This window comes from Pleurodeles waltl, chromosome 4_2 (assembly GCF_031143425.1).
Source record: "Pleurodeles waltl isolate 20211129_DDA chromosome 4_2, aPleWal1.hap1.20221129, whole genome shotgun sequence".
Classification (NCBI taxonomy): Eukaryota; Metazoa; Chordata; class Amphibia; order Caudata; family Salamandridae; genus Pleurodeles; species Pleurodeles waltl.
Window position 1 is genome coordinate 1,046,619,947 of NC_090443.1, and position 12,454 is coordinate 1,046,632,400.

The 12,454-nt window shown below is 42.7% G+C and overlaps 1 protein-coding gene across 1 annotated transcript in view; it reads right to left on the reverse strand.

Moving 5' to 3' along the window:
* Positions 1 to 12,454, reverse strand: part of VPS37C (VPS37C subunit of ESCRT-I) — an 81,467-nt gene that overhangs the window by 30,772 nt on the left and 38,241 nt on the right. Inside the window, exon 3 of the mRNA XM_069233034.1 lies at positions 3,396 to 3,504. Coding sequence (XP_069089135.1) covers positions 3,396 to 3,488 — 93 coding nt within the window. The 5' untranslated portion in view covers positions 3,489 to 3,504. The remainder of the gene's footprint in view (positions 1 to 3,395; positions 3,505 to 12,454) is intronic.

Genomic DNA, 12,454 nt, shown 5'->3' on the forward strand with positions numbered 1-12,454 from the left:
CGAGCAGGAGAGCCCAAGGTTGGAGCCATAGTCCAATATTGCTTGAGTCGGTCCAACACTGAAGCAGCTTTTTCCCCCCAAACAAGTTCACTCCATCTAGGGGGATAGTCATAAGACTTGCTTGGATATACTGTGAAAAATCTGTCGAATGTGTCCTGGTTTGGTGGTGGATGGTGATGCCAGAGCCCAAGGATCCACTGTGTTCGGACCAGAGCAAAGGATCTTGCTCACCAGTCTTGCCCACTGAACACATCTTACACATAATGGTTGTGAACATGGTCTGGGAGGTTTGGATTTACCAATCCCAGAGTATGCTTGCGATCAAGTGGACCCGTCCCCGTCTGACCTTTTTCAATTGACAGCATTGTGTAATCTTGGACAAACTCCTTTGTCTCAGTGCCACAAATCCTTTGTCAAAATTGTGAGCATGTACTAAATGCTATGTTAATAGCAGAGCATTTAACATTTTCAAGATGAACTTTGCAATAACTGGTCAGTCATGAATGAATATATTAATTAAAGAGCGCTCAATCACTCAAGCAAGAGCATTACATGCCAACTCAAAGACCAATCCTCAGAAAGGAAGTATGAATCCAAAAAAATTGAAATAAGCAGAAGAGAAGAAAATAATTGTAGGAAATGTGTACATTCCTAAACCCTGCTATACAATGAATAAAGAAATACGCTAACAATATGCTCAGTAAGTAATATTTACGATATTGGTGTGCATCCATCACATGAAAGTGCCTAAAAGTAAAGGTATTTAGGAGTCTTAAGATAAAATTGATCAATATGTTAGCATAATGTCTTCACCATTTTCCGTCATTTGTTCATAATAATATCCTTATAATATGTTTGGACAGATTATACTTCAAATGAAAACAATCACCCATCTTGCGCGCTTCCTTTGGAAAGATTTCTTGCAAGCGATGAGTATTCCTTACAACTAATACTTGGGTTTTCAGTGAGCACTGAAACTCAGGGTTTTCAGAGTATCAAAGCTATTAGTTTATCCAGAACCTGTGAACCTGGCAACACTGGAGCGTTTTCAGGAGAAATGGTCCACTGATTTTATTAGTCTGTTCAAAGCAACAAGTCACTCTCAGAACACTTTGTTAAAAAAACATGCAGTAGGAAGCAGAAGGCAAGAATCCTTAGCAGTTGCCACAAAATGTTAACAGGATCAGGGTCAGTAACGCAAGGTGCGCATGTACCTCAAAGGCATTTCCATATAACACTTGTCCTAATATTCAAACCCGATTCAAAATGAATTAATCGGGAGCAGGATTTTAAAAAAGCTTGTACAGCTGGACACTAGACGCAGGCAGCAAAGGACAACTTTACAGTCACACTCGGCTATACTGTGAACTGATGTAAAAAGAGGGGGGGGTGGGTGAGCTCCAGCAAGCTATGGAGAAAAAAAGATCAGTCTGCTTATGTGTATACTGGACAAAAGAAGTAAGCGGGTTTGTTGCCCTTGGCCACAAACAATGTCTCAAGGCTACATCTGCTCTTTTTGTCTCTGCTGAGCTCTGCCCCCAAGCCCTCTGCATTCACACAATGACTTCTCTTCATCCTCTAATTTCGCAGCACAGGCCCTCTCTTCCCCGACACACAATACCCTTTCTTATCCCCTCTGCGTCAACAAAATATCCTCACTTCGGCTCTACAGGCCCAGAACAGTTACTCTCAAGCCTACAGCGTAACCCTGTAACGTTATGTCCAGCTTCCTGTTCATCCATACCACACAGTCTCTTGATTCCATATACAGGGTCTGAAAATGAATCGTGAGACGGTTTGCGAGCAGGCAGCCAGATTTCCCAAGTTTGATTTAACATAGCTTTGGTGTCCCCTTGTATGTGTCTACTATGGTATGAGTGCATACCTGGAGAGACATTACGAGTTGCTTACTGTTCTAGAACAGACTCATGCTTTCATCATCAACAGGACTACTCAGAATTGAGAGATGTCCTGGTGTTCAGTTACAGGTACAGATTCCTTAGACCCATGCATTACTGCCCTGAAACATGAGATATTGTAAAAGCCTATGAACCATCAGCATTTTCTAACAAATCTCCAGGTCTTTTAAAAAAGACAGTCGAGCAAGATGAGCCGCTCTCCTACAAACACTTCAGCCCTGCTGGGATTAAATCTTGAGCCCTCTGAAAAGCCCATACGGAAAGGCAAAAGGTGAGAATTTGACTTGGTGATTTAAGTACGGAGTCTGCACGTTCTGCCTCATTTCCAAATGAAGTGGAAAAGAAGGTATTTACCGCATCTGGTAAATATATTGTCTCAGCGCAATAGTATTTTCCAGATGAGGTAAATACTTCAGCCCGTCAAGCCTATATGTAATTAGAGCCCTACACTATGATCTCTATGGAGGGATATTTTTTACTTCATTCCCTGCACTACATCAATGGATTGCTGCACCAGAGGCCACTCCATCAACAGGTACTACCTAGCTGAGAAGTTGTAAATACATTTACAACTATCTCTACAACATTATACTGACACTACATCATCCTGTTTAACGGATCACTACACTAACGTAATTATAGAAAACATATTATTGAATTTACCCAATGGAAATCCTAATTGTAACCCTATTCTTTAAATTATAATTAGTTTAATGTAATTACGCCATATGTATTTTAATGTAATCTTTGCTAACACCAAATCAAAGCCCAATTGATTTAAATTAAACAGATTAAAAATACCTCTAACACAAAGTCAATTTGTCAATTATTTCAGATTTAATTATATTAAATTAAATAGATTTCAAGCAGGAATAATAAAATTGCTAACCCTCAAGGGCAAATGAAACAATTATCCACAACCTCACCATAATACTAACCATGACCCTAAATGAATTGAAATGAAGTCAAATAAAAAAAATAAAAAAAATCTAAATACATCATTTTTTCTAAGGAAAACAATATTAAACCATAACACTAAATTAGAATAAATACATATTTTTAATGTAGCTATATTAACAACTTAAATCCTTAAATACAAGTTGAGTGGTCCTTCATGCAAAATCGATTCCCTATTTAAATTAAGCCATGTAAGCATGTCTCTTCTATATTATAATATTAATAATTTTAAATCAATACTTAGATAAAATATTGACTTCTATAATAAATAATATACGCTGCGTTGATGATTTAATAGTGATCTGTGTAGTTGCTGACTTGAGGCAAACAATATTTAAATTTGTTTATAAATTGAAAACTTGAAATAGGTTTGTAAGAGAACTTTTTTTGGTTCTGCTTCGCATTATTCTCCCAGTCTTCTCCAAGACACGTCTCTTCACCGGCTCCTGCATCAGTTACCGTCTCCATTTTTAGGGTTGTGCATCTCTTACTCTCTGTAGCACACGGGTTTTACTTTACCTCCTGGGACTCCAGGGCGAGGTGGTCCATGCGCTCTGGATCCTCCTGCATTTTCTGCAGCTCCTCCACACTCATGTTCTGAAGAGATTCCATGTTTTATCAGGTGATCCTAGAGTATGGGAGAAAAACAAAGTTAAACTTTCAATTCTTGAACCGAGAACCCCGTTCTTCCCAGCACCTTCTTACATGTTAGTTTGTCCAGGTGTCCTCACTTCAAAGACGCCCATCTCCTTCCCCTCTCAAATGGTTGTATATTGCCACAGTTATGCTTTTCCTTCAATAAGCAAAGAACCATGCTCTCCCTATCAAACATGTCAGTCTGCCCTCCCCATTTACATGTCTTTTCTTGCAAGAGAACCCCATTATTCTCACCTTACGGTAGTAGGTTTTCGTTCATGTTGTATTTCTCTCCCACAGAACCCTACGCTTCCCCGCTCAGGTGCTAAAGGGTCCTTACTGCCAGCAGTCTCCCATTCACACACTGAAAACATTGCTCATCCAAAAGAGGATGCTGGTATGTACCAAACCATTAACCTCTTAGCTGCTGGACCCTCCCCCGGGCAGAGCCCTTTTTTGGCTATTTGGGGTAGTTCGCGCTTAGGCCTTCATAACTTTTTGTCCACATAAGCTATCCACACCAAATTTGCGTCCTTTTTTTCCAACATCCTATGGATTCTAATGGTACCCAGAGTTTGTGGTTTCCCCTGGAGGAGACCAAGAAATTAGCCAAAGTACAAACAAATGGGAAAAAAGGGCTGCCGAAGAAGGCTTGTGGTTTTTTTCCCCTGAAAATGGCATCAACAAAGGGTTTCTGGTGCTAAAATCACCATCTTTTCACCTTTCAGGAACGGGCAGACTTGAATCAGAAAACTACATTTTTCAACACAATTTTGGCATTTTACTGGGAGATACCCCATTTTTACTATTTTTGGTGCTTTCGGACTCCTTCCAGTTAGTGACAGGAATGGGTGTGAAACCAATGCTGGATCCCGGAAAGCCAAACTTTCTGAAAAGTAGACAAAATTCTAAATTCAGCAAGGGGTCATTTGTGTAGATCCTACAAGGTTTTCCTACAGAAAATAACAGCTGAAATAAAAAACATTTGAAAGTGAGCTGAAAAAAACAGCCATTTTTCTTTATGTTTTACTCTGTAACTTTTTCCTGCAATGTCAGATTTTCGAAAGCAATATACCGTTACATCAGCTGGACTCTTCTGGTTGCGGGGATATATAGGGCTTGTAGGTTCATCAAGAACCCTAGGTACCCAGAGCCAATAAATGAGGTGCACCTTGCAATGGGTTTTCATTCTATACCGGGTATACAGCAATTCATTTGCTGTAATATAAAGAGTGAAAAATAGGTATCAAGAAAACCTTTGTATTTCCAAAATGGGCATAAGATAAGGTGTTGAGAAGCAGTGGTTATTTGCACATCTCTGAATTCCGGGGTGCCCATACTAGCATGTGAATTACAGGCCATTTCTCAAATAGACGTCTTTTTTACACACTGTCTTACATTTGGAAGGAAAAAATGTAGAGAAAGACAAGGGGCAATAACACTTGTTTTGCTATTCTGTGTTCCCCCAAGTCTCACGATAAAAATGGTACCTCACTTGCGTGGGTAGGCCTAATGCTCGCGACAGGAAACGCAACATGGACACATCACATTTTTACATTGAAATCTGACGTGTTTTTGCAAAGTGCCTAGCTGTAGATTTTGGCCTCTAGCTCAGCCGGCACCTAGGGAAGCCTACCAAACCTGTGCATTTTTAAAACTAGACACCTAGGGGAATCCAGGATGGGGTGACTTGTGGGGCTCTCACCAGGTTCTGTTACCCAGAATCCTTTGCAAATCTCAAAATTTGGCCAAATAAACACTTTTTCCTCACATTTCGGTGACAGAAAGTTCTGGAATATGAGAAGAGCCACAAATTTCCTTCCACCCAGAGTTCCCCCAAGTCTCCCGATAAAAATGGTACCTCACTTGTGTGGGTAGGCCTAGAGTCCACAACAGGTTATGCCCCAAAACACAACGTGGACACATCACATTTTCCCAAAGAAAACAGACCTGTTTTTTGCAAAGTGCCTAGCTGTGGATTTTGGCCTCTAGCTCAGCCGGCACCTAGGGAAACCTAGCAAACCTTGGTATTTCTGAAAACTAGACACCTAGGGGAATCCAAGATGGGGTGACTTGCGGGGCTCTGACCAGGTTCTGTTACCCAGATTCCTTTGCAAACCTCAAAATTTGGCTAAAAAAAAAAAATAAATTCCTCACATTTCGGTGACAGAAAGTTCTGGAATCTGAGAGGAGCCACAAATTTCCTTCCACCCAGCGTTCCCCCAAGTCTCCCGATAAATATGATACCTCACTTGTGTGGTTAGGCCTGGTGCCCGCGACAGGAATAGATCACACAACGGTCAATGTTGGTCCCTACGTGAGACAGCTGTTGACCCTGGGGTGATCCATTCCTGGTGTAGGCACTCAAGTGGGGTAGTATTTTTATCAGGACAGGTGAGGAGTCACTGGGTGGTAGGAATGTTGTGGATCCCAGCATATTCCTGTAGTTTGTGTGACAGAAGTGCGAGAAAAATAGAGTTTTTATTCAACATTTCAGCTTTGCAGGGTATTCTGGGTAAGAAAACTTTGGGGAATCCACACAAGTCACACCTCTGTGGACTCCCCTAAATGTCTAGTTTCCAGAAATGTTTGGGTTTAGTATGTTTCTCTAAATGGCCGCCGAACCCAGAACCAAAAACACAGGTGCCTGCCTTACAAAACCAGTTTGTTTTGCGATAGATAATTTTGATGTCTCCACAATACGATTTGGGCGGTGGAATTTGGGGCTGAACTAAATTGGGGAGCTCCCAAGAGAGCACTCTCTCTCTCTGCTTGCCGCCCATTCACCTGCTCTCTGGGTTGGGCTGACCCACTATTACCCTGTTGCACAGACTGTGCTTGCGAAGGGACAGCAGGACTGTCCTCATCACCTCCTTCATAATTTACTGGAAGAGGAGTTATCGAATGGGATTCCTCCTGCGCCTAGTCCAACAATCATTATTGGTGCTCCCACTCCCTCCTCCTCGGATTCCCTCATTACCACCCAGCAAAAGTGCCCTTCATCTCTCCATAGCCGCCCCCCCACCCCGCACATACATTTCATTTGTATTATAGCGCAGGTAATGGCTGACTTTACTAATGTACTCAGCTATTTACATAAAATACAGATTTGCTCTTTGCAGTAGGCATATAAACCTTCTGCGCTTCTTTATGGCACTAAAACTGCCACTAGACAAAAGTCTAATCCTTTTGTAGCAGAAACATAATAACAATACTTACTTGACTTTTTTGAAGTATGTGCATTGCTTTGAAGACGCAAGCTGCAACCGCAAGACAACTGGTGGCAAATATATATATATATATATATATAGATCACTTTTATATGTGGGTCTGGTTTTCCGGGGGGCCGATCGCAGCCCCCAGGGAAAACACACATGTATTGACAAAAGTGATCTATATCTATCTATCTATATAAATAAATAAATACATATACAGATATATCTACATAGATATATCTATATAGATATATCTATATATAGATATTTTTTAGTAGTTGTATGGTTTCCTTGGGGGCCAAAATGGCCCCCAGGGAAACCCTACAACAACTAAAAAAAAATATTGCCCTCACAGGGGGTCGTCCTGCCCACGGGCGACCCCCTGTCCATTTCTTTTAATTATTTTTCCTTTTCTTTTTGTACTAAAATTTAGCCCCTGGGGGGGCACCTACCCTTTTACCCTTTTTTTTTAAATATGCCCCCTTTGGGGGGGGGTGGGGGAGGGGGAGCCGGCCAGTTTTCTGAGGGGGCCGACCCCTCCCCCCCCAAAGTGAAATCCCTGGTGTCTAGTGGTGTTTCCACAGCTGTGCTGCGATCGGGGGCCAGGAAACACTTTCAGGAAGGCCTCGTAAGAAAGGGGAGAGCCTCCCCTTTCTTACGAGGCCTTCCCGAACGTGGGGAAGACCGTTTGGGGCCGTTTTCCCCATTGGAGCAGAAAGCGGCCGCAAGAGGATTTATTAACCCCCTCCCTGGTGTCGGCCACTGGTCATGACCCGCTCCAGGGAGACAGGGCGGGCGGCCTGTGGCCGACGCCCGAACCCAAGGGGTTAAGAGTTGTAATTAAGGTCCAAGGGACCACAGATGCCACAAATGAGTCCTCGTAAGTCATCAAGGTGGCAAGCGTCAGTAGAACCAGTTACTCCACAATTCTAAAAGCGGCTTTCATTCTTTTTATGCCACCACTACAGTTCTGGAAGCACAGAGGGTTTTAGACAAGATACACGTCTTGTATACCACCAAGGAACAATAGGAAGCATACTGCACATGCCTAAAAGGTGGTCATTAATCAGGGACGTTCTTGACGCCCACAGATCTGACCAAAAAACTAAAAAGTTGAATTCCTTCAATTTCAAAAACACATTTACAGTTAGCAAGACGGATCACCAAATGAATAAGACACCAACCTCAACATTTTGTTTAAAAAAATAGCTTGCTTGTAATATGGAAAGACAGAATTACTGTTTTACTACGCTTTGACACTGTTCCCCACAAAGACTGCCTATGAGGCTCTTCACCACATCACTGGATTCTAAGATAGGATACAAGGCCAGAGAACATAATATAACCTGTAACTGTAAAGAGCATCTAAAACCCGAGGAGCATTGTGGCAATGAATAAAAGATGCCTATAGCTATCCCATTCTGTGGTATCGTCTGATCAAACTGGTTTTTCCGTCCACGCCTGGATCCACTGGGTTTGGCAGTGTTTGAAAATACACATACCTGTCCCTCCCGGACCCAACCTGTCTCACACCCCTCAAAGCAAACAAAAGCATGAACATGACAAAAAGTTACCTATTGACAGTCACCTTGCGTTATGTCCTGCTGCTACCACTGCTCTGCAGTACCATAAAAACTGACCTCTCAGACTATCCCTCCTCAGTCCGAGCAGCCAGGGCACTGATCACAAACAGGAGCTGAAGATCGTGGCGCTGGCTCCCACCCCCAAATCCAAAAATTAACAGGATCCTAAACTCAAGAAAAGTGTAGGTGGAACAAACAATAGCAGACACCTTAAAGCTCGCCGTAGGCATTTTGTTTTAGAAGATGCAAATGAATTACGCTTTCAAAAACAATATGAACAATTTCAACGATATGTGCCAATAAATGTTAACTCATTCTTGAAACCACAAGTGAAAAAAAACTGATCCAACTTCCTCAAGCCTAACCTACCTTATCTTTCGAATGACACTAGCAGGTTGTGTAACTTAGTGCAGTTACAGAGCTTTCTACCCAGTCACCCTTGCCCCAGGCTGACTGCGATCACAGCTCAACAAGGGAAATTACTTGGATGCCAACCAAGGCGGAGGCTTAGACCTGGAGCGACTCCAAACAAGGATGTAACTTCCAATTATCCAATCATTTGGAGAATTAGACCAACACAGTAACTGCAAAGGCATTTAAAACGTGATACATTACAGCTCGGAAGATAATCAAGGAATGCAGAAAGAGAAACTACAGAAAGGCTGATACCCTGCTTGAGCAAATGGGCTAAGTGACATAACCTGGGCCAGGTAACAAATGTATGGCAGTGAAGAAACCCAAGCAACAGAAACAATCTGAAAAGATAGCTGCCAAGCAGTAAGAAGCGTTGGCAAAGCCAAAGGGGTTCACTTTCAGACCCATGCATTGTGCCAATGCTTTCAGCCAATGCAGTCCAGCATCGGCTTCCGCTCCCCCCACCCAAAAAAGTAGCAGTTGCAGGTCGCATGGTTCTGTAAGTCACACACACGCGTCACCACACCTGGGCACGCCAACAGAATAACGCAGGCTATAAAAATATATATATATTTTTTAAGTCTCTAAAATGTTGGAAGCCACTTCAATCGGCAAAAAATAAAAGAGAAAGAAATTTGGAGTGCGCCAAATCGCTTTACTTGTAACGCAGCACCAACAAGCAAATGGCAATTTCAATGTACATGGGTGCAAGGAGCGGGGCAACACCGAAGGAGGAAGTGGAGGGAAGCAACAGTGAGTGTGGGAGGTAAAACACATGTAAAGCTGGATTTGGAGGGGGGGGGGGGGACGGGAGATGAATATAAGCAGCACGAGGGAGAGAGATTGAGTGCAACATGGAGATTGAGAGGTTTGGGTGAGCGGAGAAGCACACTAGAGAGCAGCACTAGGGAGAAAGCAACACAGAGCAAGGGGGGTGGTACTTGATGGGGGAGAAGCACCCAAGGGGAGAGCTTGAAAACACATGCACTCCCAGGGTTTGACGAAAAAGAAAAAAAAGTAGTTCAGAATAAATGAGCAGAAAGGATTCAATGAGCCAATCAAAAGGATGGTAAAGAGACTTTGCACCAAGGGCGGGGAAACAAAAAAACACAGGAACAGAAAGGTACAGGAAAGAATGCCATCAAATAAAAAGCAAATGAGGACGAGCATTTTCAATGCACTAGGTCTCGCATTTGCTTGGATTAGACCTATTGGTGTTATAAATTCATAACTGACTTTTCTTGCCACATAAATTGGTCAACCCTGCCTCATAATTTGATCTTTTCCTGCCACATGATTCCAGTGACCCTGCATATAAATGAAGCACTTCCGTTTACTTTCTTTCTCTATCTGCAGCCAAAAATGAAACTGTTGTGATTTAGCATCCTCATTTAAACCTGCCATGCTAATTCCAGTACAATACGACTTTCGAGAACCAGCCATCAGAGTTGCTGGCTGGCTAACACACTTCCCAAAAAACAGGCACAAGACAGAAGAGTAACAAGAGAAAAACTAAAAGGGTCACCCAAACATATCAAGAGTGTTCAAACAGTCATAATGTAATAATGATGTTAAGATGGCCTGAATCAAGGTAATTATTATTGCACAGAGCCCCCTTACCCTCCCCCCCCCCCTAAATTAGGGCAGAGGAATGCCTCCCCCTGCTGCAAGAGCAGCAAACCAGAGAAAAATACAATGGTAATAAAAAGAAGTACCATTTTATTTTTCACTGCTCCCAGTCCAAGCAGTGTTTGGGGGCGGGCTGGAACCAGGGTAGTGGTGCTCACTCCCACAGTTTACACTGCACATGGCAGTTTGGCCGGCTGTCTTGAGCCGGCCGGCATCACATGCGCAGGGTAAACCTCTGCTCTCAGCGGTCTGAGACAGCTGGGTGGAGAGCAGGCACAAGCCCCCTGGAGCATCGAGGCAGCCCGCTCCAGCCAATCCTGCCGCTGCTTTCATGCTGCTTATCTGCAGCATGGAGGCAGCGCCGGGATTTGGAGAAGGGAGCTGGCTGAGGCTCCATGAGGTGCCATTGAGGACCGTGGGTAAGTACACTTTTTTCTCCTTTTTCATTTGGGTCCACTGACAGTCACTGTGAGAAACTCACATTACCTTTATCTTTAATTCCAGAGCTCTTAGTCACAGCCCGTTATAATAACGAGCCAGAATTAAGCGCTTTGGAATCTTTGCCCAAAGGAATTGTGAGATTTCTTTTTTTTTTTTTTTTTACTGTGACTGGCACTGGCTCGATGACCCTCCACTGTTGAGGGTCACCAGCCGCCACTGTATTGCAATAAGGAGAGATTAATAAAACATATACAATTAACATGTAAACCCAACAAAAATCTTTATTAGAAATAAACTTTTGGCATTAGACTGTAATGCGGAACAGCACCTAGAGAACACCACAATGAAAACAGCATTTATTAGAAACATATACCTGGAGGGCATAACCACATGAAAAGAAAATGTCAGAAAGTAATGCAGTGTAACCATATATTTAGCCTCGCGTAGTGCCTTACACATTTTCTGAGCTAACAGGCCTAATGCAATAACAATATGAACAAGGCCCTTTAAAGCACAAACCACTACCAGCTGTAAAACAAAAGTTCCAGCCAATGAGAGAGCTTTAAAAGAGACAATAGTGGGAGGGGTTATTATTTTGGGGTCCCCTCTACCCTAGTGTGGGGAACTACAGATGATGTAGACAGAAAGGGCACGTTGCCGTGAATTTTTTGGTGGTGGTCCCATTGTTCGGGGACCACCACAGGCTGAGTTACGAACAAAAATGTTTCCTAAAAGTAATGGCCTGCAAAGCATAACGGGCAAGTTTCTTGAGTGCAGTGAATATTGTAGTATTAGCCCTCCTGCTGTGCTGGGAGAGCCACTTTGAGGATTTCTGTGTTGTTTTTGTAAAGCATTTATCAACTACAAGTGTTTTTGTGAAAGCTATGGAGCATGAAGGGGAGAGCCAAAAGAAATGACTCTGATTAGGTAACAGTGTGAACAATGTGACCAGTGCTTCAATACCACAGATGGAGTTTGCTCTGTGAGTGCCATGGAGTATGAAAGGGAGAGAAAAAAGAATAAAACAGTTCGCCCACGCAGAAGTACATCAGCATTCATGCAATAACAGGGTCAGTCTGCAAGGTGGTAACAAAACCGCCCCAAGGCGGGACAAACATACAGCATTTACCAATGTCATCAAGGGATTTCTGAAAGGCATGCCGACTAACAACTGAAAGTGATGGGCATGGTTAAAACCCCACAGAATACTTACAACGAAAAGCGCTTGGTAACTTTATAGTTAGGCGTATGTCAGTGGCAACATTAACGTTGGAAACATTTTCTGAAGTTTGGTGGGATGAAGATGCCAGGGCAGAGATGTCTGTAATGGATTTCTTTAGGTTTTATGGAGATAAAGCACTGGTATATCTGCCCATAGCCCATCCCATTCCTTAAACAAAAAAACTATTGTTTCTGTGGGTCTCACGCACAAAGTCCCATTAAGTTACAGTACACTGTAACATTCATAGTTGTAAACGATGATCACAATTTCTATTTCTCCAGTAGGTGCTTAGTAAATCCAAAAAAAGTGCAGATGACGCAGTTTTCGTAGGTGGAGTGGTGAGACGAATAAAATATGATACATTTAGGGATATCCCATACTCCGATTTGGAACTTGATCCTATTCCTATGGTATAATCCCCACTCCAATGTTGACGTT